At 43.1% G+C, this 25176-nt stretch overlaps 1 protein-coding gene across 1 annotated transcript in view; it reads left to right on the top strand.

Annotated features, from left to right (window-relative positions):
• Window positions 1-25176, top strand: part of RANBP9 (RAN binding protein 9) — a 103067-nt gene that overhangs the window by 71250 nt on the left and 6641 nt on the right. Inside the window, exons 6-12 of the mRNA XM_062184665.1 lie at window positions 7723-7907; window positions 11631-11743; window positions 12800-12908; window positions 14518-14708; window positions 15934-16078; window positions 19452-19573; window positions 21489-21640. Coding sequence (XP_062040649.1) covers window positions 7723-7907; window positions 11631-11743; window positions 12800-12908; window positions 14518-14708; window positions 15934-16078; window positions 19452-19573; window positions 21489-21640 — 1017 coding nt within the window. The remainder of the gene's footprint in view (window positions 1-7722; window positions 7908-11630; window positions 11744-12799; window positions 12909-14517; window positions 14709-15933; window positions 16079-19451; window positions 19574-21488; window positions 21641-25176) is intronic.

The raw sequence follows: 25176 nt of genomic DNA, 5'->3' as shown, positions 1-25176 counted from the left end.
AAGAAGTTCTCAAAAACAAATTCTTGAACTACAGAAATCCTTCATGGACAAGATAGAAAATCTCTCTCGTGAAAGTGAAATATTAAGGAGGAATCAAAATGAAATGAAACAACTAGTGGAACAAGAAACTCTGATAGTGACTAGAAATCATAATGAAATGAAGAGTTCAATAGATCAAATGACAAACACATTAGAGAGCCTTAAAAACAGAATGGGCGAAGCAGAAGAGAGAATATCAGACTTAGAAGACAGAGAACAGGAAAGGAAACAGGCAAACCAAAGAAAAGAAGAAGAAATCAGAAATCTAAAAAATATTGTCGGGAATCTACAGGATACTATTAAAAAACCCAGCATTCGGGTTCTAGGAGTTCCTGAAGGCATGGAGAGGGAGAAAGGATTAGAAGGCATTTTCAGTGAGATACTAGCAGAAAATTTCCCAGGTTTGGAGAAGGACAGAGGCATCTTAGTACAGGAAGCTTATAGAACCCCTAATAAACATGACCAAAAGAGATCCTCACCACAGGGAAACATAAAGAAAAGATCCTAAAAGGTGCAAGAGAGAAATGTCAGATCACTCTTAGAGGATCTCCAATTAGACTCACAGCAGACTTCTCTTCAGAAACCCTACAAGCTAGAAGGGAATGGCGAGACATAGCCCAGGTACTAAGAGAGAAAAACTGCCAGCCCAGAATACTATATCCTGCAAAGCTCTCATTTGTGAATGAAGGTGAAATTAAGACTTTTCATAGCAAACAGAAACTGAAAGAATTTGTTGCCACTCATCCTGCCCTGCAAAAGATGCTTAAAGATGTCTTACACACAGAAACACAGAAACATGGTCACCAATATGAAAGAAGGTAAAGGAAGGAAACCTCACAGCAAAAGATCACAGGAAGCTCAATTTCTCTTTGACATAGAATTAAACTCTGATGCTCTGTTAAAGCAATGTGTTAAAGTAATCTAATATGTTCTCTTGATGTCTGTTAAATTCTAATTGTTCAAAAACAGCTGAATTTTTATTAAGAGTTATGGGTTATTTAAATATGTGCTTTTTTCAAAAATTTGAATAATCACCTTGTAACAATGATCAAATGTGGTCTATGTTATGTCATGATTTTAAGAAATCTTATTTCAACCAGATATTTTGGATTTTGAGCCTTCTTGGCATTCTTGACAGGCATTCAAAAAATCAAAGTTTCAAACAATCTGGTCTCTAAAATTTCCAGTAAATCCTGGACTTTGGTTTTTCCAGTTTGGGCCCAACTGAAAAAATCGAAGGACCTATGTCTCTCATCTTATAGAGACACCAACTAATCAGTCTATTTGGAGTATATTAGAAGTACTGTCAAGATGTGATGTGGTACCAGACTTTAAGTTTCTATAATGGAAAATGCTATTAATACAAATGTTTGAGAATTAAAAAGTCTAATGATCTTGTGTTACTAGACATGATAGTTATCTTAATGAGAAAGCCCCAGAGGCTTAAAGGGTTAAATACTTGTAAAATCCTACAGGTGCTTTCAAAAATACTGTGAAGTAAGCAAGTGCCTCTTGTTGGTTGATGAGTTTATAATTTTAAACATAGCGACTTAAAGTCTTTTGTCATCCACAGTTATATATGATCTGCTGCTCATAAAACTAAACCGTTGTTGGTTCTGTGTTTAGCTGTCCTCCTATAGGTTCCTATGGACTTTTTCCAGCCACTTTTATTGTATTCAGTACTTTGGGATGGCTCTGTAAACAGATGAAGCCAATAATGTGTTAACAGTACCAACTGAGAGAAAGTATGGTTAACTGAGGTTACTAAAAAGAAAAAAGCAATTCAAATCAATTGGCAATCTACAAAAAGAGTTAAAGATTTTAAAAGCTATTATTAAAATTGCTATATTGGTCTATTATGCTATATTACATGTGTGTACATATTGTATGTCCACATGGGGAAATTTTATTAAGAGTTTTATTTTAAATGGCTTATAGATAAGATTGTCCATAAATTTAAGCTGCTAAAATCAATCAAAGATACATTTTAATTTGTGGGACCTGAATCTGTGTATCATATGTTTTAGACTTGTTGGTAGAAAGAAACTAAAAACATTTTAGATGGTTGTGCTTAAGTTTACTGGCTAAACAAACTACACCATGTTAGATATTTAAGAGGTGTTTTCAAATACATGATTCTTAAAATTTATAGAAGGCATTGGACCTTCTGGTAAATGTTTTCTTAAGTTGTTATCTAATGGTTGAAACGGTTTGCTAAGTATTCATGTGATATTGCTATTGTCAGCAAGCGATCTAGGACTTGCTCCCTCATTTCTCTATTCTAAGCCCAACTAGTTCTTTCATTTCTCTATTCTCTTCAAGGTAGGAAACTAATTCTATTATGAAGGAATCTGTAGGATGCACAATTTAATCTTTAGACCTTATAAAAGAGATGGCTAACATTTTTCTGTAATAGCATAGCCAAAATAAGAACTTAAATAATAATCTCATAGCTAGATTCACTTCGCCATCAGCGAAGTATACAGTAAGTAGAAAAAACTTCCCTTTCAGACCAAAGGGAAAGAAAGTTTTAAAGTGAGAATATAATTTTCCTCATGGGCATTGTCTACCTTAGAAAAACTACTACAGAACATGCCTGTGACTATAGACTTGTAGTTCAGGCCACCGAAGATTAGAGATGGGACTTGGGCACTCCCTTGACTTGCATCCTCTGGTCTGCTTTAACACAAACCAGGAGGAAAAGAAAGCTCGGCATCAGAAGCAATGGGTGGCAGGCCTATTAATGGCTGATCTGTACAGTGATCTGCCCTCAAGGAGACCCAACAGGCCAGTCCACTGCAGTGGCTTTCAAAGTGGTAAGCCTGGGCTTCAGCAGAAGTCAGCTTGTGAAGAGCCCTGGCAGCTCTGCCAAGAGTTGGATCACTGGAAATGGACCTGCCCTGGAGTCGAAGGATGCCCAGGTCAGAGCCACAGATCTTATTGGCTCTAAGCTGAAAAGCCCTTCACTCAGCCCAACTTCCAAAGTGACCCCTGCAGCTGAGGGGATGGTCAAGTAGGGTCAGCAACATTGAAGGCAGAACTGTAAATTTCTTGTTAGAGATGCCACCTGCCTTTACCTGGCCAGCTCTCCTCCCAGGCCAGCCAAGTAATGAAAGTCAACAGAGTGCCTTCCCCTAGGAGGTTCACACCTCCCTAAGGATATACCCCATGTGAAGAGATAGATAGGTCTGGGCCTCTGAATTTACAAGGCCTAAAGCCCACCAGATTATTATCAAGCCCCTTCTATCAGGTTCTATTTGCCTCTCAATCAGAAAACTTAATTGTAGCTTAGACAGCACCTTTCTTAGCTCCTCTAATAATGACTCTGTCCTTTGTTCTAGGCCCTGTCTAGTGCACTTGGGCCTCATTCCTTTGTAATCATAACCTCTACTCTACCACCAATGGCTCTACTCCCAACATGTGTGTACTGATGGTCCTTTTCCCCACTTAATGCTGTATAATTGTTCAAACCTGGTAAATGCCACTCTTAGGATCATTGGTTACTATCCTCTGTCTTTTATGACCTTGTCTAAATATGATCAGAGTCGGCAAACTTGGAAGGCTTCCATAGCCTTGGCAACTCATGACGACAGCCTAGGATGGTTACTGGCGCCATAAACTAGAGTGTCAATTTGTTGGGTCAACAACAGGAGCCACTGTGCAGTTGCTCCTCATGTGGGATCTCTGTCCTTAATGTGCTGTACATTGTGATTTAATGCTATAACTAGTACTCAAACAGTATGTTTCACTTTGTGTTTCTATGTGGGTGCAAACTGTTGAAATCTTTATACTAAATTGATCTTCTGTATATAAAGAGAATTGAAAATGAATCTTGATGCAAATGGAAGGGGAGAGGGAGCGGGAGAGGGGAGGGTTGCGGGTGGGAGGGAAGTTATGGGGGGGGGGGAGCCATTGTAATCCATAAGCTGTACACTGGAAATTTATATTCATTAAATAAAAGTTTAAAAAAAAATTAAATTTAATTTAAAAAAATGATAAACTAATAAAAGTAGTGTGAATGTGGCCTCCAAAAAAAAAAAAAGAATCTATGGTCTGTCAGTAATGTTTTTCTTAGATTTAAAATATTGATTCATATTATTAGAATCTGAATTTTGATGAGTTTGATAGAGTATCACCTATGTGCAAGCATTCTTTTTTGTTTGTTTTGGTCATAAATAAATCTACAGGTCATATATCTTTGTATATATTAATTTTTTTCTGTAGGATTAACTTTTTTTTAAGATTTATGTATTTATTTGAAAGGCACAGTTACAGAGAAGCAGAGGCAGAGAGAGAGAGGTCTTCCATCCTTTGGTTCACTCCCCAGATGGCTGCAGCAGCCAGAGCTGCGCCGATCCGTAACCAGGAGCCAGGAGCTCCCTTGGGATCTCCCATGCAGGTACAGGAGCCAAGGACTCAGCCTCCTCTGGGTCTCCCACGTCGGTGCAGGGCCCAAGGGCTTGGGCCATCCTCCTCTGCTTTCCCAGGCCACAGCAGAGAGCAGGATCGGAAGTGGAGGAGCCAGGACTCAAACCGGTGTCCATATGGGATGCTGGCACTGCAGGTGGTGGCTTTACCCATTATGCCGCAGCGCTGGCTCTGGGATTAACTGTTATAAGTGAAATGCTTTGTTAATTTTAATAGAGCTTCTCAATTTTTTTCTTAAAAGGTTACATCAGTTTACCTTGCTATTTATAGTAGACGAGAGTGTTTATTTTTTCAACCCTTATCTACATAGGTTTTGTTTTTTCAAAGATTTATTTGTTTATTTGAAAAGCAGAGTTACAGAGAGATCAATCTTCCATCCACTGGTTCACCCTCCAGCGGGCCCCAGGGAGTGGCTGTGAGGCACCCATATGGGATGCTGGCTTTACAGGTGGTGTTTTAACCCTCTGTACCACAGTGCCTGCCCCTTCTACATTGGGTTTTATGTCTCCTTGAAATATTAAATCTGATATACCAAAAAACAAAACAAAACAGCAAGCCCTTCTTGTTTTAGTTTGCATCTTAAAAAACTGAATGAGGTAAACTGTCAAAAAATTGTTTTCTAGGAAGCTTATTTGGGTCCTGCCACTGCGAAGCTTAAACTTCTGTGGAACTTTTATTTTTTAAAGATTTATTTATTTCAAAGGCACAGTTACAGAGAGAGGGAGAAACAGAGATCTTGCAACTGCTGATTCACTCTCTGAATGATCCCAGCAGCTAGCAACCGGGTCCGCCATCAGCATTCTGGTAGGGGGTCCCAGTGTCACAGGTGACGGTGTAACCCGCAGCTCTATGACGCCAGTCCCAGCAGATTATTTTAAACACATCTGTATTTAAATGATCCTGAGTGTCAGAATTAAAAACTCTGCTTAATGCACAGACTTGTTTTTTGCTCGGTTGATATCTTTTTGTCTTTGTACATTGTTGTTTTTGAATTGGCTCTTAATTCTGTAGTGTATGTTAGTAACAGTACTGTGCGAGCGGCAGAGCCCTGGTTTTCCTCCTCTGTGGTGCTGTCAGCAGGCTGCATGCTTCTGCGTTGTTAGGGCTCAGTGTTCGCGTCGGGGAGTAGATTTTTGGCATAAAATTCTTTAGTGCTCTATTGATTATTAAGAATTGGCACATTTGTATACTTTAACCACTTACTTCCATAATTGAGTAGGGATTTATTAATTTTTGATATTTTGAAACTGTTTTATTTCTGGTTTGTGTCGCTTGAATGAACAGTTGTTAGCTACTTGCTGTGGAATCTGAGCATCATTTTCATGTACATACAAATTATCCCCTCTGATCAGAAACTTGTTTTGTGATGAAGATGCTTCTGATAACTACTAAAGAAATAAGGACTAAATACAGTGAACGAAGATGTAGTAGGATTTAGAGTTTTAGGAAGAAAACCTTGGATTTGGTCGCAGACAAACCTGTGTTTCGTCTCTGACACTTGTTAGCAGAATGGTCATGAACAAGTTATTTAGCCCTACTCATCAGTTTCTGTGTCTCTGTGATGGAAATGATGGTCACCTCACGGGACTGAACCTGGTGCTGAGCAGACACCCCTCAGTGTAGCTGCCAGTTAGTGACAGAGCCAAGGGACGGACACTTGTGTTTTTGTGTCCTTGGACTTACCACCTTTTACACTTGATTGTGTAGCCTTGAAATCCTGGAATATTCCTGAATTTGATTAGTCAGATTCACCCATTTCCTCCCTTAAAATACGAAGAACCCCTTCATGGGCCTGCGTGTTGCTTAGAGTTAGTTCTCAGCACTTCCCCTTTGTAAAGACAAGGCATCCTAAAGGTCCAAGGAAATGAAAGCAGTGAGTGTAAAACACTACCTGCCTAGCTGGAGTTGTACTTCTGTGGCAACCAATTTTAATGTGTGTTCGTGTTTGAGTCTCTGCAACTACTGTTTGACTTTTTTTTTTAAAGATTTAGTTGTGTATTCATTTACTTGAAAGGTAGAGAGATTCTCTATCCACTCTGGGTCACTCTCCACAGCCAGGGCTGGGCCAGGCTAAGGCCAGGAGCAGAATACATCCTGGTTTCTCACATGGGTGGCAGGGGACCAAGTACTTGGGCCATTGTCTGCTGGCTTCCCAGGCACGTTGTTAGCTGGGTTGGAAGCACCACAGCAGGGACTCGAACCAGTGCTGTGCTATGAGATGCCAGTGTGACAAGCTGCAGCTTAACATGTTGTACCACAAGGCCCCTGTTAGAGGTTCTAGTGTATACATGGTGTGAGAGCCGGCATTGTGGTGCAGCGGGTTAACACCCTGGCCTGAAGCACCAGCATTCCATATGGGCACTGGTTCGAGACTTGGCTGCTCCACTTCCAATCCAGCTCTCTGCTATGGCCTGGGAAAGCAGTAGAAGATGGCCCAAGTCCTTGGACCCCTGCACCCACTTGGGAGACCCAGAAGAAGCTCCTGGCTCCTGGCTTTGGATTGGTGCAGCTCTGACCGTTATGGCCAATTGGGGAGTGAACCATTGGATGGAAGACCTCTCTCTCTCTCTCTCTCTCTCTCTGCCTCTTCTCTCTCTCTGTAACTCTGACTTTCTAATAAATAAATCTTTTATATATATATATATGCGCATGGTGTGTGTACAGTGCAATATTTCTGTATCAGTTAAAAAAAGATGGTTTAAATGTTTCTTTTAAAGTTGGTCAAGTTTTTTTTTCTTATTATAGATTGTAGGAAGTATAATTAAACTAAAAAAAGTTATTGTTTGAAAGGCATAGTGACAGAGAGGGAAAGTGGGAGAGGTCTTCCCTCTGCTAGTTCACTCCTCAAATGGCCGCAATTGCCAGGCTGGGCCATGCCCAAGCCAGGAGCCAGGAACTCCATCCAGATCTCCCACATGTTTGACAGGGCTGTGGCCACTTGGGCCTTCATCCACCGTGTTCCCAGAAGAATCAACAGGAAGCTGGATGTATAGCAGAGTAGTTTGGATCCGAGTCTGTGCTCCCAAATGGGATGCCTGTGGCCCATCCTGCTGCACCACAATGCCAGCCCCAGGAGCTGGTATCATTCAGCTGAAATCTCCTGTAGTTTCATTGTGTGGTCTTCCTTTACTGATATTTTAATTGAGCTGTTAAACTATTCATGAAGTAGATTGGGGTTCCAGTCTTAAAAAATTATCATTAGAAGAATTAGTCCATTAAATGAATAGATATTTAATGAAATGTTTTGTCTTGCAGCCAAATTTGTATCCCACTGTGGGACTTCAGACGCCAGGAGAAGTCGTTGATGCCAATTTTGGACAGCATCCTTTTGTGTTTGATATAGAAGACTACATGCGAGAGTGGAGAACCAAAATACAGGCGCAGATGGACCGGTTTCCCGTCGGGGACCGAGAAGGGGAGTGGCAGACCATGATACAAAAGTAAGGCTGCAGAAATCCGAATTGCTGTTGCAATTCTCTTTCTGTGAGACACATACTCTCTTGGTAACCATGAAAGCTTTTTAATCTTCTAATTTATATCCTAATAATTCTAATATATAATTGATTTTATTTTAATCTCTGAAGAAAAATATTTTACCTATTTAATGAAAGTTAAAAATAATGTTTGATTTAACCACACAATCAGAATTGCATTTCAGTCTGACTCAGTTAATTTGATGGAGGAAATAAAAGTGACAGTAGAGGGGCTGGTGCTGGGGTGTCACAGGTAAAGCCGCTGCCTGCAGTGCCGGCATCCCTTGTGGGCACTGGTTCGGGTCCTGGCTGCCCCACTTCCAATCCAGCTCTCTGCTGTGGCCTGGGAAAGCAGAGGAAGATGGCCCAAGTCCTTGGGCCCCTGCACCCACGTGGGAGACCTGGAGGAAGCTCCTGGCTCCTGGCTCCTGGCTTTGGATCCGCGCAGCTCCAGCTGTTGCAGCCAATTGGGGAGTGAACCAGTGGGTGGAAGACCTCTCTATCTCTCTCTGCCTCTCCTCTCTCTCTGTAACTTTGACTTTAAGTAAATAAATAAATCTCTTAAAAAAAAAAAAGTAACAGTAGATTTACTTAGGCTAGTTTGATTCACTCATTCTCCTTAGTAATAGGGTTTAGTGATTGGTATAGCCTTTATTTTATTATTATTATTTTTCTTTTTGGACAGGCAAAGTTAGTGCGAGAGGGAGAGGCAGAGAAAAAGGTCTTCCTTCCGTTAGTTCACCCCTCAAATGGCCGCTATGGCTGGCACACCGCGCTGATCTGAAGCCAGGAGCCAGGTGCTTCCTCCTTGTCTCCCATGCGGGTGCAGGGCCCAAGCACTTGGGCCATCCTCCACTGCCTTCCCGGGCCACAGCAGAGAGCTGGACTATAAGAGGAGCAACCGTGACAGAATCTGGTGCCCCAACCGGGACTAGAACCTGGGGTGCTGGCGCCGCAGGCGGAGGATTAGCCAAGTGAGCTGCAGCGCTGCCCCTATTATTTTTTTAAAGATTTATTTTATTTATTTGAAAGAGTTACAGAGAGAGGTAGAGACAGAGAGAGGTCTTCCATCTGCTGGTTCACTCCCCAGATGGTCACAGCAGCCGGAGCTGAGCCGATCCAATTCAAAGTCAGGAGCCAGGAGCTTCTTCCGGGCCTCCCACGTGAGTGCAGGGGCCCAAGGACTTGGGCCATCTTCCACTGCTTTCCCAGGTCGTAGCAGAGAGCTGAATCAGAAGAGGAGCAGCCGGGACTAGAACCGGCGCCCATGTGGGATGCTGATGCTTCAGGCCAGGGCTTTAACCTGCTGTGCCAAAGCGCTGGCTTTTAGTAGTGTTCAAAAGATAGTTTCATGGAGAATCTAGATTTTATAGTTCAGGGTCTGTAGTTTTTGGATATGTAGTTCAAGTAGTTCACCTCTTTATGGGGACAGCAATTTTTGCTTTGTAGGAATAAGTATCAAAATTGGAATACAAATGTCATATACATTTCCTATCTCAGGACTCTGCCTTGTAACAGTGCTTAGGTTACTGTCGTTGTATCAGCCATTTCTATTTACTAGTGCTCCCCTCCCCGATTTCTGCCAAATACTTGTTGTCAGCATTTAGATTCAGGGAGATTATAATTGCTCCTGTTGTGAACAGGAAAATCTGACCAGAAGCCTCCAGTTTAGGGAATTCTTTTTAGATGCTTTATTTATTTATTTATTTATTTTTATTTATTTATTTGTTTGAAAGGCAGAGTTACAGAGAGGCAGAGGCAGAGAGAGGTCTTCCATCCGCTGGTTCATTCTGCAGATAGCTGCAGCGGTTGGAGCTGTGCTGATCCGAAGCCAGAGCTTCTCCTGAGTTTCCCACACGTGTGCAGGGGCCCAAGGATTTTGGCCATCTTTCACTGCCCTCCCAGCCACAGCAGAGAGCTGGACTGAAAGTGGAGCAGCCGGGATTGAACCAGTGCCCATATGGGATGCCAGCACTGCAGGCGGCGGCCTCACCCACTATACCACAGCACCGGCCCCTAGAGAATTCTTAAAAAGTCTTACTAATTAATCATTATGCTCCTAACCTTGTCCGTGCTGTTGTTAGACGTTTAGAAAAATCGCAGTGGCCTGAGACCAGGGAGCCTTGGTGAGGATTGTGGTGAGGATTCCTCCGTGCGGCATCGACGCCGAGAGCTGCCTGCTGACAGCGGTGGAGGATGCGCAGGCACGGTGTCAGATGCAGAGGCTGCACAATGCAGTTAGCTCCCTTTCTGCTTTGCCCACACTTTCCAGCCTGTTTGACTAGGAAGCGTAACTAACTAAAGGAAGTTTAGCAGGAAAATAGGACTCCTAGACTGTGTCTGTGCTGAAAGGCTGGAGATAACACCTGGATACTTCTAGTTCTAAACAGTCTCTCTCGAAGCTTGAAACAGTACAGAGTTAAAATGAAATAGCATCGCATTCAAAAAATCATCTTCACTATCATGGACTAAGCCATGGAAACAGTAAAAGACTTTCAGATACTGTCAGTCTAACACGATCTTGCCAAGGTGTGCTTTGAACATTGCTGAATTTAAAATTCGAGTATACTATTCTGTGTCTATTTTGGGAGGAGTTGGTGATTGGGAGACAAGGATCACTCTGACAGCACACTTCTTCCTAGAGCCATCATCGCTCATGTTACAGAGCCTGGACCCCGGAGTCTGTCCACACAGTTGGAAGAGTAGACAGTCCACTGCAGGGCCCCGGAGTCTCCGTGTGCTGGACCTAGGCTGGTTGCGGCTCTGGGGCCACATTCCCTTAATGCTCTGGAAATGGCTGCTCCCTAAGCGTCTTGGCGGAGGAGACATTTCTTCTTAGTCTTAGAGCTTGGGACCCTGCAACCCCATTCTTCACAAAATTGATGGTCACCGTGACCTTGTGAGAGGTCTTCCTAAAATATCGCTCTTTCTTAAGTTAATTTGAAGTAAAATCTGAGATTTTGACTCCTTTTTCCCTGGTTTCCCCTCCTGGTGAACCACTGCCTCCCGATGTTTCTGCGTGGCCCTTGGTAGTGAACATGTTTGCAGATATTGGCTATCTGGGTTGCTCTTGTTGGATCTCCAGTTTTTCTAACTACACTTTGTAGGTGTGTGTTAATCTGTGTTTTGGCCTCATTGGTGGTTTTTAAAAAAAAATACATGTATTCTCCAAGAGATGAGTTGTGTCTAAATCGTATTGAGGAGTTAATCTCCTAAGAAAGGCTCACTCTGCATTGATTATTATTGTCCTTGTAGGCTTTGTTCTAGAAGATTCTTTGAGTTCACCTATCTCATTTAACTATTGTGTTCTGAAATGCCTAGAGTGACTCTGCTATTTCGAGTTGATTATTTACAAAATGCCAGCATATTACTAAGATAGTCATCCAATAAAGGTGAAACAGTATAGAAAGATTGAATAGTGAGATGGGAAATAAATAGGAAGGGACCTTGAGATCAGAGAAGGGTCTTCAGTGCACCTGGTTCTCTGGTAATGTGGTAGTTAGAATTATTGTTACTTTTTGTTTTGGAAATACCACATGATGAACAAAATGATTCCTTCCCACTTTGTATTTGAGGTTCTTCAAAGTGCATTGGTTTTGTCACACCAAATTAGTCTGTGTCCATATAGATCATAGAATGAAGTGTGTATTCTCTTGACTAAAAGACGTGTGTTTCTTCTTTTATGTTAAGAATGGTTTCGTCCTATCTAGTCCACCATGGGTACTGTGCCACAGCAGAGGCCTTTGCCAGATCTACAGACCAGACTGTTCTAGAAGAATTAGCTTCCATTAAGAACAGACAAAGTAAGGACCCTGGTGCATGGCTAACAATTGTTTGCAGATTATAGGTTTTCTTTAATTTTTAGAAGTTTTATTTTTTTAAATTTGGAAATGTTCAGATGTATTGATTTCAGAGAATGCCTCTACAGTTTACTTTCATGATATTTTTAAAGATTGTTTTTTAAATTCACGTAGGACTAAGTTATAAATGTGGAGAGAAAAATTTTGGAGAAATGTCTTTATAGTATTTTTCTTAAAGGCTTAAGCTGTCAGAAAATCAACACTTAATAAAAAGGGTTTGGGTGAAGAGTAAAGTAATCCTGGTTGAAGAATGCAGATAATGTGTGAAAGAGGTTAGATATCTTCAGATTTAAATTACTGATCATAGAGTATTTATGCTTAGGTTCTAGTGCTGGCCTTTGTAGCCAAAGCTGGAAGGCCTGTTGTAACAAGGGCAAGTCTGCGTGATGCCTGGCCCAGAGTGACTCATCCTGATTCCGTGCTGTGAGCCCATGAGGGTGGGTGTCACTTGACAGAAGTGTAGGGGTGGGTGAAATCATGATGGCTGGAAGACAGCTTGTTACTGGGTCAGATTGCTCTAATAACATTGATTACATCGTGTTGTAGCTAATTGCGTACTTGTCTTTCTCACTACCTTAACGTGCTCTGTGGAACAGAGGTGGTCACTTACTCATATTGTAGCCTCACCGTCTAATTTAACAAACATCTGACACACCGTGAGTGCTCCAGGGGTGTCAAGTTGAGATCTTCCTAGAAGAATTAGAAATGTACTGGATTTAGTGTTTGAAACCTTAGTGTTGCTTATTAGCTGTGTTTCCTGTGTTATTTGTATGTTTGTGATTTTAAAAAAAAAAATGGTTTGTGGTACTTGTTAGAATTTTTTAAATACACCTGAAATTTTTCCTGGATTTCCTAATGAAATCTGTGATTTTAGAAAAAGAAATAGAAATTAAATCCAGTAATTTATGTTGAAGTTTTTTTACTGACTCATATTTTCTGAGGATCTACTAAGTTTGTTTCTACTTTTATGAAAGTTAATTTTTTGCTTTTTCTGAATAGGAATTCAGAAATTGGTGTTAGCAGGAAGAATGGGAGAAGCCATCGAAACGACACAACAGTTGTACCCAAGTTTACTTGAAAGAAATCCTAATCTCCTTTTCACATTAAAGTGAGTTTAATATTTATTGTATGTGTGTCTTATTACATAGATGTTATAATTAAGTCACTTTGGTGGCTTCACAGCTTTTAATTTTACCTTGGTTCAGATATTTACAGAGTTGTAACATAGCGCATGTGAATATCAGGTTATAACAAAAGGGTATGTGGTAAGGACAGTAAGCAGAAGACATCCTGTGCTGTGTGTGACCTGAAACTGTACCCCCGGAGCAGGAACTCCCCACCCCCCTCTTCTCAGCCCTTGACAAGCACATTCCACTTTGTGTCTATAAATTGGACAATTCCAGGTGTCTCATGTGAGTAGAATCATGCCTGGTGTGTCATTTTGTGTGCTTGTTCACTTAGAGTAGTGTCCTCAACACATCCATGGTGTGGATGTGTCAGAATGTCCTTGTTTAAAAAGGCTTGTTAACAGTCCGCTGTACGTATATGCTGGGTTTGGTTCACTCTCCGTCCTGTGATGGATAACAGCTTGTATTCCTTCTGCCTCTTGGCTCTCGTGACTGTTTCTGCTGTGAGTGTGGTCATTGAAACGCCCGTTCTAGCCCCGGCTCTCAGTTCTGGTTGTGTGCTCGGGAGAGGAGGCACTGGGGCTCCTGGTGACTTCCATACTGTGAAGAGCTGCCACAGTGTTTCCCTCAGCGGCTGCAGCGTTTTACGCTTCCGCCAGCCACGCGCAAGAGCTCCAGTTTCTCCACATCCTCGCCAACACTTAGCTGCGTTTTTGTGGTTTTTTTTGGTAATAGTCAACCCATTGTGGCATTTTTTTATTGATGTAATAAATCTTTGTTTTTAATCATGTTATTGAGCTTCAGATTTCAACTCAGAAATTCTTTGTAATTCATAACAGAACTGTCTGGTTTAAATGAGTAAGTTTCAATGAGTTCAATCATTTTGGTTGAGATTGGGAATGGGATGAGGAAGAGTGAGAAGGCGGTGCTGTGTGGATGTAGTGTGCATGAAATCATCTTCTTAGGCATTGGTTGATTTGCTAACACTTGCCCCTCCCCTCACACACTTTTTTTTTAAATTTGAGAGGTTGAGAGGCAGAGAGCAAATGAGCTCCCTGTCTGCTGGTTTATTCCCCAAATGCTTGTGTTGGCCCCAGGTGGGAGCCAGGAACACAATGCAGGTCTCCCACATGGGTGGCAGGGATTCAATTGCTCGTGATCACAGCTGCCTCCCAGGAAGCTGTTTTGGGAACTAGGGCTGGAACTCAAACCTAGGCGCTTTGTTGTGGGATACGGGGATCTTCACCACTAGACTAAATGTCTGCTCCACAGATAATATTGTGTTTGTTACTTTTAGGCAAGAAATGGATCTGTTTTAATTTTGTTTATTATAGATATGGGTAGATTTTAACTTTCTTAAAAAGTTTCTATTAAAACTTCATTAAAGGAGATGATATTACTCTCTCTTTTGCATTATATTCAAAAAATTTTTTCTGGAAAATTTTGAACAGTCTAATATGAGTTTTAACTTGTTATCTAATAACCAAACTTATTGATAGTACAGATGTTTTCAGTACTTTGAGAAATCTGTTGTTAATGAATAAACTAAAGGCTATTGGAAGATTATGTCTGAGTTTTTTTCTCTTTCAGAGTGCGTCAGTTTATAGAAATGGTGAATGGCACGGATAGTGAAGTACGGTGTTTGGGAGGCCGAAGTCCAAAATCTCAAGACAGTTACCCTGTCAGTCCTCGACCCTTTAGTAGCCCAAGTGTGAGCCCCAACCACGGAATGAATATCCACAGTTTAGCGTCAGGCAAAGGAAGTACTGCACATTTTTCTGGTGAGATTGAATCTTACAATGTTCCCTTTACATTTTTACCTTTTATTATTTTGAACCAATGTTGTGTTTTTTTCTGACATTTTTTGTGTAGCTGTTTAGCATTTGTGTGTGCTTGATCTCAAGAAGTTGTGGGTGAAGACCTGAAGGTTCAGATTCAAGTGTTCCCAGTACCAGGAACTCACTTAAGAGACAGCTCTTTCTGAGAATAGCTTATTAGCAGATCTTCATAACGAGGGCGACATTCCGAGTGAGTTGTCCCTAGACGGAATCTTGTGTGTTGGGTCATGCGAAGGCAGTCTTGGGTTTTATGAACATTCACATGTGCAGGTGACCCGCCTGTGACTCGGGTCATTCCCTGCCACTGAACCAGAGCCAGCTGGCGGCTTCTCAGCCTCTCCGGGCTCTTCCCACCCAGACTGTTGCGGGTCTGCCCCCCGCCCTGTCCATTATCTCCTGGTTTCTTTAACTCCATCAGTCTTGTTTTCTGTGGCTTTCGATGTTCTCTTAATTAAAACATTCTCGTTCCTTGGCTTCCGTGAGACCCCTTGTGCAGGTTTATTCTGATCCTTCTAAGTTTTCTTTCTCCTGGCGTGGCTGTTCCATTCTGGGTTTAGCAAGTCAGACTTTTTTCTCCCAGTTGGTAGGGTATACACACCAGCAGCCTGATTCCCGTGCCTGTGTGCTTAGCCGCACCCATCGGGAACAGTGTGCGATCACTTCAGGCTGGGGGGAATTCCGAGCCCCCGTGTGTTCCTATGTAAAATGAGCATGGTGGTGACAAGTCACGTGTCACAGACCTGCCTGTCAAGACAGAGGGTAGATGCAGTGGTGGCCCCTGAGACTGTGACGGTGCCCTTGGAGTATTTCTGCTGCGCCTTTGCCGCGCTCAGACACACACATGCCTAACTTTGTGTTACACTTGCTACAGGATTCAGGATGATAACGTTTCCATGTTTGCTCAGAACGTATCCCTGTCATTAAGAGAGACAGGACTGCTGCCCTCAGAGGGCCACTGTGAAGATTAAATTAAGTCTTCAATAAATGTTAGAGGAGGTAATAATTACAGTTCACAGTTCAGTGCTCTAGTGTCTTTTCAAAGACATAATCTGTTTGCTATTTGAGTTGTCCAGTGTCTCTGACATTTTAAAAGTCTGAAATGAAAAACCAAAATATGGGGAAATTATCTAGTCTTTTTTTCTATGTGATATTTTTCCCATTTTTTCAGGTTTTGAAAGTTGTAGTAATGGTGTCCTATCGAATAAAGCACATCAGTCGTACTGCCATAGTAAACACCAGTCATCCAGTTTGAATGTCCCAGAACTGAACAGTATAAATATGTCAAGGTCACAACAACTTAATAACTTCACCAGGTACGTGACTTCCCCTGCGCTTGCATCCTAGCTTTGGTGTCATCATTGTTCATAATTCAGAATGGATCTCAGTCCTATGATCTAGAATTGGGGTCTGGGAGTTCCCAAGCTCCTAGAGAACATGAAGGGTAGGGACTCCGGTCCTCAGAGCGTTCAGTCTTCCAGGTGCTCTGGAGCGCTTAGCTCCTCCTCCTTCCTCTGCCGCCCTCTTAAGGTGTAAGGACAAATCGAGGGCTCTCTGCCTCGTCTTCCCACCCACCCACCGCAGATCTATATAGATGATCGCTAATGCCGTTTGTTGTCTTCATGTTCAGTCATGCTGATTCACACCTGTTTAACCTCTAGTGTTAACATACTGCGACAACTGTGTTTTTCTGGGTGCGGTGTTTTGATGTAGAGAATGTGCTGAATTCAGAATCACTTCACAGAGAACCCTTTCAGAAAGCATGTCATTCCGGAGCTTGCGTGATGGCACGGCTGGGCTGCTGAGCAGCCTTTAGCATCGGAGAGTGAGGACCTGCTGCCTGCCAGGAGTTGGAGAGCAGATCCGTCTCAGTGTGCTCTGAGCCTTGACAGACTCGGGCTTAGGACTCATGAAGCCCAGAAGTTGGTGACGTGTGGTCATTTAAACTGAATCCTCCTGTGCAAGAGCAAGTTCTCCATTCAGCTTGGGCAGTCAGCCAGCGTCTGAGCCAGTGTGACCCTGCAAGATGAACCAGTGGCCACAAGCATTCTCGGGCAGTGTTCAGTGTGCCATTTTCTCATTGACGTATCAATAACCTAACTTTTAGTGTGGAATTGTTTTTAAGATTCATTTATTTATTTGAAATACAGAGTTGCAGAGAGAAAAGGAATAAAAGAGAAAGAGATCTTCTACCTGCTGTTTCACACCTGAAATGGTGGCAACTGCCAAGGCTAGGCCAGCTCGAAGCCAGGAGCCTGGAACTCATCTGGGTCTCCCATGTGGCTGGCAGGGGCCCAAACACTTGGGCCATCGTCTGCTGCCATCCCAGGTGCATTAGCAGAGAGCTGGATCGGAAGAGGAGCAGCCGGGACTTGAGTGGCATATGGCATGCTGGGCCACAACCCTGACCCCTTAGTGTGGAATTTTAGTGGAAGCATGATTCTGCAGAAAGGAGTCTGTCCAGCACAATCCAGATTTGAAAATTTAGAGATTAATCAAGATTTCTGGGTTATCAATCACACATGACAAAAATTTACCTACTATGCCACAGCACCAGCCCCTCTAACACATGACAAAAATTTACAAAAGGAATGGGTTACACTGGAGTGCCGCAGGAGGAGCCTGGGACAGCGTGAAAAGAGACTCATCTTTTACTGGGGAGGTCAGCGTTACCTGTCACAGTAGAGCTGACATTGGGAAATGTGAAGTTAAAATCTGTAGTAAAAAACTAGGAATGCGAACGTTAGAAGTTAGTCTCCGTACTTTATAATTGGCACTTTATCATTGACAATGGATTCTACCCTTGTTTGATGTGACGAATGCCCTCAATTTGTGAATTTCTCTCGTGCTGCTATGGCAGAAAGTTGCTCCATAGCCCTATGATTTCCTGAGTTCAGGAAAGCAAGCCTAACAGAAGTTGATGGCATAGCAGCCTCCCTGTGCACAGGACAGACCTGGAAGGAGTCAGCTTTGGACCCGGGAACCTGTGACAGTTGTTCGTAGCTGTAGTGGCTTTCATTGCCGGGTTGTGGATTGTGAAGCAGGTGAAGGTGGGGTTAACTGCTGAAGCCATTTTACAGATGTGGGCTGAATACCAGAAAATACATGGCATTTTTCAAGGTCAGTCATGAGTAGGTCCTTGAGTTGCAGAGCTGGGATTTCTTCCCAGGATCTCTGACTTGCAAACCTTGTGCTTCCACCATCTGAAGTGCTCTTCTCCCCTCCATCATAACCTCTGTTTAAACTGCAAAACTCAAGTTCAGGTGTCACCTCTTCCAGAACATTCTCCTCGATTTTACATCCCCTCCAAATGTTGTATCACTCCTTGCGATGAACTCTGAACATAGTCCTGATCATGATTATGCTGTGATAAAATGTGGTTGGCTTTCTGTAGCTGTTTGTACCAGAGGGCAGAGGGTTTCATAAATTCCTCACCTGACCTGGAGCTCTGAGATGTGTGTTGAGTGAGTGAATATCTCACAAATATAAAACAGAATTGTCCGATAAAAAGGGTTGGGGAGCTTACTACATTATTAAAACCACTGAAAGCCATGATGATAAGGATTTTCGTGAAATTAAGCATTCTTTTTAAAGTTTTTTTTTATGAATTGTCAAAGTTTGTCAAGATATTTAATGAGCTCTTCTGACTAGGTCTGGTCTGGAGCACCAGGGCCCTCGCCTCCTTCTGCCCAGATCTCTACGTCTGTTTATCTTAAAGATTTTACCAACAGGAGAACATACATGCACACAATCCATATGCACACCCTTATCCCAAGATGTCAACTAGTGGTTATATCTGTATCGCTTTTTTTAAAAACAAATTTATATTCTTTGTAATAAGAAAGGTTGTTTTATTTAAACAATTCTGAAATTTTCATAATTGTTTACTTCTGGGTTGTGTAGTCATTGCCTAGTTAATTGGAGGAAATGAAAAAGATTAGGTATTTATTGTTCCTTAAAAGAGTGTGTGGATGGTTCGGAAGGACCTACATGGAAAAGATGTCCAGGTGGCAGACTGATCCTCCTCAGTACACAGTGAAGATTCGAGATGATGTGAGGCGACCCACGTATAAAGTTATGAGGCAACACTGAGCATCATCTCCAGTGGGACCCTGTGAGGGGGCAGGTGTTGTCGTGCTAAGGAGGAGGAGAGGCTGAGACCACGGAAGGTTCTAAAGTGTTGTGTACTGGGAGAGAAGGTGTACTTGGAGGTAGTGAGCACAAATGCCAACACGGGAAGACTTCAAGAAAAAAAAGGTCCAGACACAGGTTGAAAATGAGGGCAGGGAGGAGGTGAGGTGGGCTTCAGGAGTGAGATCTGTTTGTGTTTAGGAGTGAGATTTGACATTTACGTGTTGGGGCAGTGCGAGGCTGGCCCAACAGGCTCTGGGGTGGCAGTCCTGATAGTGAACAGGGATAGGCTTGTTGTGCCAAAGTGTTCCCTCTCCTGTTGGTGTCAAGTCAAAAACCACCACACAGTTAGCACGTGTCTTCCTCCTTAGCTCCAGGAGCATCAGCTGTGGGTATGGCTTTGAGTACACTTGAGATGTAACTACATACCTTTTTTGCAGATTGCTGTTGCCTTGTGAAGGTAGTTTATACGTAGGTTAAGTAGTTGAGAAGTAATTTATCTTACACTAAGCTGCAAGTATGATCTTTCTAAAACTAGGTTTGTCTTTTCATTTTCAGTAATGATGTAGACATGGAAACAGAGCACTACTCCAATGGAGTTGGAGAGACTTCATCCAATGGTTTCCTAAATGGTAGCTCTAAACATGACCACGAAATGGAAGATTGTGACACCGAAATGGGTCTGCAGTGATATTTCTTACATTTTTAATAAAAATGATGGCTACAAGGTTATGTTTTTACTTGTACTGATGAGCATAAACCAAATTTAGTGATGTGTGTGCAGTAGTGTTTGACAGTAATACATATTACTGGAACTCTCTTAGCTGGAGAGAGTAGTTATTTTTCAATTTCTTCTGAAGTCAAGTGCCAGTTTTCTTTGCTGAATTGGCTGTTCAGGCTTAATTTTAGTATTATGCTTAATGAAGCTGTACTAATCATTGTTGAGCCTTAAGGGTTTTAAGGTCAGAGATAAATTTGTTACATTTACTTCAATATAGTCAGTAAGGCCAAGTGGGTCAAATGATTTTGCAAATTCAAAATTACTAAACTTTTTGTTAAATTCTAGTTAAATAGTTAAACAATTCCTAACTCGTTCACTGCAAACATGACTGACTGCCCAGTACTGTGTGTGGTATAGTAGGTGCTGACGTATGACCTCCCCCAGCAGAGAAAAAATACACAGGACTCAGAGACAGACTAGCATGCAGACTTGTATTTTGTAGACAAATTACGTAGTAAACTGCACCGTAAAGTCTTATCAGCAAACTTCCAGAAAATAATGAAAATTTACTGAAACCTATAAATTGCTTGTTGGAATACCATGAAGATATTAATTTCTTGGCATTTTGAAATTAAAAGGTGTTTATTTACCAAAATTATTTAAAAAGCAGCCTCACCTCAGTTTTCAATGAGAGATCAGCAACTTCAGCTTCTTCAGGGCAGTTTACACGTAGTCATTAAGAGCAGGAGTTCTAGAGCCAGATTACCTGGAGTGGTTTCTGCAACTTCCACTTACTAGCTCTGTGACCTTGGACAAATCACTTAACCTGATCTGTGCCTCAGCATCTTCATCTGTAAAATGGGTATAATAACTGCCTCTTAGGTCATTGTGCAGGGTAAATCCGTGTGTTAATCTGTGGAAAGCAAACAAGCACAGTGTCAGCCGTCGTCATCTTCACAGTAGGGATTTGTGTTACTCTGGATTTCCACTTACACTGCTGATCAGTGACACGATAGTTGTCAGTCAAGATATATACCAGAATTCCTTTCTAAAACCAGTATAATTATTTTGATTATTATAATGTGTTACAATAATCTGTGTTTCTGTTGGAGTCATTTAGCCTCTCTTGGCTTCCAGGAACACTTTACTCCACCTCTGTTATATGTCAGTTAAACTACAGCCTGAGAGGCAGTTACTACCTTCTTTCTTTTTCTTTGTTAATGTTGCTTAGTGTGGTTTTATTTTTTTTTAAATTTTGTTTTAAGATTTACTTATTTACTTGAGAGGCAGAGTTACAGAGAGAGGGAGAGACAGAGAGGTTTTCCATCCTCTGGTCCACTCCCCAAATGGCCATAATGGCTGGAGCTGAGCCGATCAGAAGCCAGGAGCTGCCTCCAGATCTCCCATGTGGGTGCAGGGGCCCAAGCACCTGGGCCATCCTCCGCTGCTTTCCTAGACCATGAGCAGGGAGCTGGATCAGAAGAGGAGCAGCCGGGATTCGAGCCGGCTCCCATACAGGGTGCCGGCATACAGATGGATGCCTAGCCTACCACAGCCCAGTGCCGGCCCCACTTCATGTGGTTTTAGAGACTTGCACCTGCCCCTTGGTGACACTCCTGAGACACGGGGCCCATCCTGACACTGCCTCTGGGCTGTGCGCAGCACCCTGGACCCCAGACTCCCGAGCTCCGGATCCAGTGTGGTAATTAGCTGCCGAGTTCCCTGCTCGGTTGAGCACGAGTCTGTGTATTTAGGTGACATGTTGGGGAGTGCTTACTGACTGGGAGGTCTAAAATGGATCAGAAATGTCTGTTCATTTCTTACGTGTGTTCCATTCCATAAAGTAGTAAAGCACTTCTTTGTTTGGCTTGCAGAAGTTGACTCAAATCAGTTGAGACGCCAGTTATGTGGCGGAAGTCAGGCTGCCATCGAAAGAATGATCCACTTTGGAAGAGAGCTGCAAGCCATGAGTGAACAGCTGAGGAGGGAGTGTGGCAAGAACACAGCGAACAAGAAGATGCTGAAGGTGAGTGTTTCCCCGGGAAGAGCGGAAGGCGTCAGAGGAACAGGAGCACGCTCGTGTGAGGACATCAGGATGTGCTAGCAACTCTTGCTGTGGTCTTGGGCCGGCCGGCTCCCTGTCCCCTGTGAGAGGGCCGCTTTGAGGGGTCGAAGCTGTGCTCCGCTGGAAGGAGCGTTGGACCTAACAAAAAAAACTAAATTCTGTTCCGTTACTTATCAGTGTTGTGGACCCTTTAATTCTTAGTTTTATTTTCTCAGCTGTAAAACTGGTATAGTTAGTAGAACTCTGAGTGTACTGGTAAAGCTACACATTTGAGGTATTTGTATAATTTTAGTAAAAATGGTTAGTGCGTTTTCCGTGGCCGAGGCGGCAAGAGGTAGGCACCACGTTCAGTGCTTGCTCTGCCGTGGAGCGCACGCTGACGATGGGACGCTGGTGTCTGTGTGTGTGGGCATTGTGAGGGCTGGGTCGTCTTTCCTGGCCAGAATAGGCGAAAGTACACGCTGCTGTCTTGTGGCTGGATGGGCGTGATTAGGTCAGGTGAGTTGTGAACAGTTCCCACGATTTGACTGTCATTCGGGCATCAAGAGTTTCCTCCTAACTTAAGTCAGCATTCAGGTAGTTTTAGAGATGTTATAGCCATTTAAAAGTGGATTTGTTATAAAAGAAAAAAAAAAATATGAGAGGAGTGGGTGACAGGTGTGTGGTCCTGAGGCACAGGGCATGGGAGGAAAGGGCACAGCACCTGAGCTGAGGTCAGGAGAGCGGGCAGCGCCTGCCGGTGCCCTCGACCTAAGAGGGGGGAGAATAAACACCTGCCCCCCCACCCCCGCCTGCTCTCGGCTGGGGTGGGGTAGGTGTAATCACCACGTTCAGTTTAGCACAACAGCTGCTGTTTCTAATGGTGAAGCTATCAAAGAAAGGCTGAACTATGAGTTTTGTGCTGAATGAAAAAGAATTAATGAAACAGTTCGTCATTTAAAAGGGCAAATCGGATATTCATATATCAGGAAATTTCCTTAAGGTCAAACTTTTTTTTTTTTTAAGATCTGTTTATTTGAAAGGCAGAATTAGAAACAACAGGGGTCTATAGGGTGGTGTAGCGGCTAAGGCCACCACCTGCAGTGCTGACATCCCCTTTGGGTGTTGGTTTGTGTCCCAGCTGCTCCACTTCTGATCCAGCTCTCTGCTATGGCCTGGGAAAGCAGTAGAAGATGGCCCAAGTGCTTGGGCCCCTGCACCCACGTGGGAGACCTGGAAGAAGCTCCTGGCCTTGGATCAGCACATCTTCGGCCATTGCAGCCAATTTGAGGAGTGAACAAACGGATGGAAGATCTCCCCCCTCCCCTCTTCTCCCCCTCTCGCCTCTCTGCAACTCTGCCTTTCAAATAAATAAATACAAAAAAAGAAGAACAAAACAAATCTTCCATCTGCTGGGTCACTCCCCAAATACCCACAACAGCCAGTGCTGTGGAGGCCAAAGCCAGGAACCTCAACTGATTCTCCCACATTGATGGCAGGGACTCAAGCACTTGGGCCATCTTCCACTGCTTTCCCAGGAGCATTAGCAGGCAGCCGGGACTAGAACTGGTTCCAGTATGGGACGCTGGCATTGCAGGCCGTGGCTTAACCTACTGTGCCACAGTGCTGGCCCTAGACTGTACTTAACACCTTCCCCCTTGTAGATCTTTCTCTGAAGTATATATCTCCAGTGTACAGCATCCAGATAGAATATGCTTATCAAATTCATTTGTAAAGTATTACTGGTTTTTCCAAATTAAAGATTTTGATCACTGTGTAACTTTGTAGAACTTTTCTCTAGTATCAGGAAGAAAAAACTTAACACTTGGGTTCTTTATTATTTTAGGAGACTAGAATGATCCATTTGGGAAACTCAGTACTTCTTTGTTATGTTCTGAGCATACTTTAGGGCAATGATTCTCAAATATTTTGGTGTCTGAAACCTCTAAAAATTATTGATTCCCAAAGAGTCTTTGTTAAATGGTTTACATCTATTGATACCGCATTAGAAATTAAAACTTGTGATGGGTGTTTGCCCTAGTGGTTAAGACACCCGCATCTTGTGTGGAAGAGTGAATTTGGCCAGCGCTGCGGCTCACTAGGCTAATCTTCCACCTTGCGGCGCCGGCACACCGGGTTCTAGTCCCGGTCAGGGCACCGGATTCTGTCCCGGCTGCTCCTCTTCCAGTCTAGCTCTCTGCTGTGGCCCGGGAAGGCAGTGGAGGATGGCCCAGGTGCTTGGGCCCTGCACCCGCATGGGAGACCAGGAGAAGCACCTGGCTCCTGGCTTCAGATCAGCGCGGTGCGCCGGCCGCAGTGGCCATTGAGGGGTGAACCAACGGAAAAGGAAGACCTTTCTCTCTCTCTCTCACTGTCCACTCTGCCTGTCAAAAAAAAAAAAAAAAGAATTTGAATCTCCAGCTTCCTGCAGATGCGGACTGTGGGAGGCAGCAGCGGGTGTACTGAAGGAGCTGAGCCCTTGTACCCATGTGGGAGATCTGGATGGAGTTCGTGGCTGGGCTTTGGCCTGGCTCAACCCTGGCCATTGTGGGCATTTGAGGAGTGAACCAGCAGATCAGAGTTCTATCTGCCTCTCAAATAAGTGAATAAACAAAAATTAAGAAAAAGTTAAAATTCTAAAATCTGTAATTCATCCCAAACTAAATCCATTAAACTACCAATATGTAATGATCTTCCCCAAAAATAAAAGCAGGAAGAGCAGCATTGTTTCATATTTTCGCAAATCTTTTTAAAAAGATTTACTTGTTTGAAAGGCGGAGTTAGAGAGAGGGAGAGATTGAGAGACAGACACATCTTCCATCCACTGGTGGTTCATTCCCCAAAAGGCTACAGCAGCCAAGGCTGGGCCAGGCTGAAACCAGGAGCTTGGAACTTCATCTGGGTTCCCATGTGGGTGGGAAGAGTCCAAGCACTTGGGCCATCCTCTGCTACTTTCCCAGGTGCATTCCCAAGGAGCTGGATTGGAAGTGGAGCAGCCATGACTGGAACCAGCACCCATATGGGATGCCAGTGGTGGCTTAACCTGCTGGGCCATCTACCAGCCCCTGCAGACGTCTTAATGCTTGGCTCCATAGACGATCAGCTGGACTCTGGTTCCTACTTCTGCATTCAGTTGTGAGGTCACATAGCCTCTGGGAAAGCCCACTGCATAGTTATGAGAGAATGAAAGTGAGGAAGAAGGGAAAGCTTAGAATTATTATAAAAATAGTGCTGACCTCACAGACCCCAGGAAGGATCCTACACTACCATGGGTCCCTGGCCCCTACTTTGAGGAATTGTTTTAGAGGATATTGGGGAATATGAATGTTTCAATCATCTATTTTGGTTTTCTTGTTAAAATTTTATGCTGAGCAAGGTGAAGAAAACTGTGACTTAAGTAGTAGTACCTTTGAACATTGAAGATCTAACTCTGTCAGCTTATTCTTTGATTCTCATTTGTATATAACTCAGAAAATGATATTACAGGGCCAGTTCTCAAAGATACTCCTTGATTAAAC

The sequence above is a fragment of the Lepus europaeus genome, chromosome 3 (assembly GCF_033115175.1).
Source record: "Lepus europaeus isolate LE1 chromosome 3, mLepTim1.pri, whole genome shotgun sequence".
NCBI classification, from domain to species: Eukaryota; Metazoa; Chordata; class Mammalia; order Lagomorpha; family Leporidae; genus Lepus; species Lepus europaeus.
The sequence above is the reverse complement of the archived record's forward strand: the minus strand, read 5'-3'. Positions and strand labels throughout refer to the sequence as shown.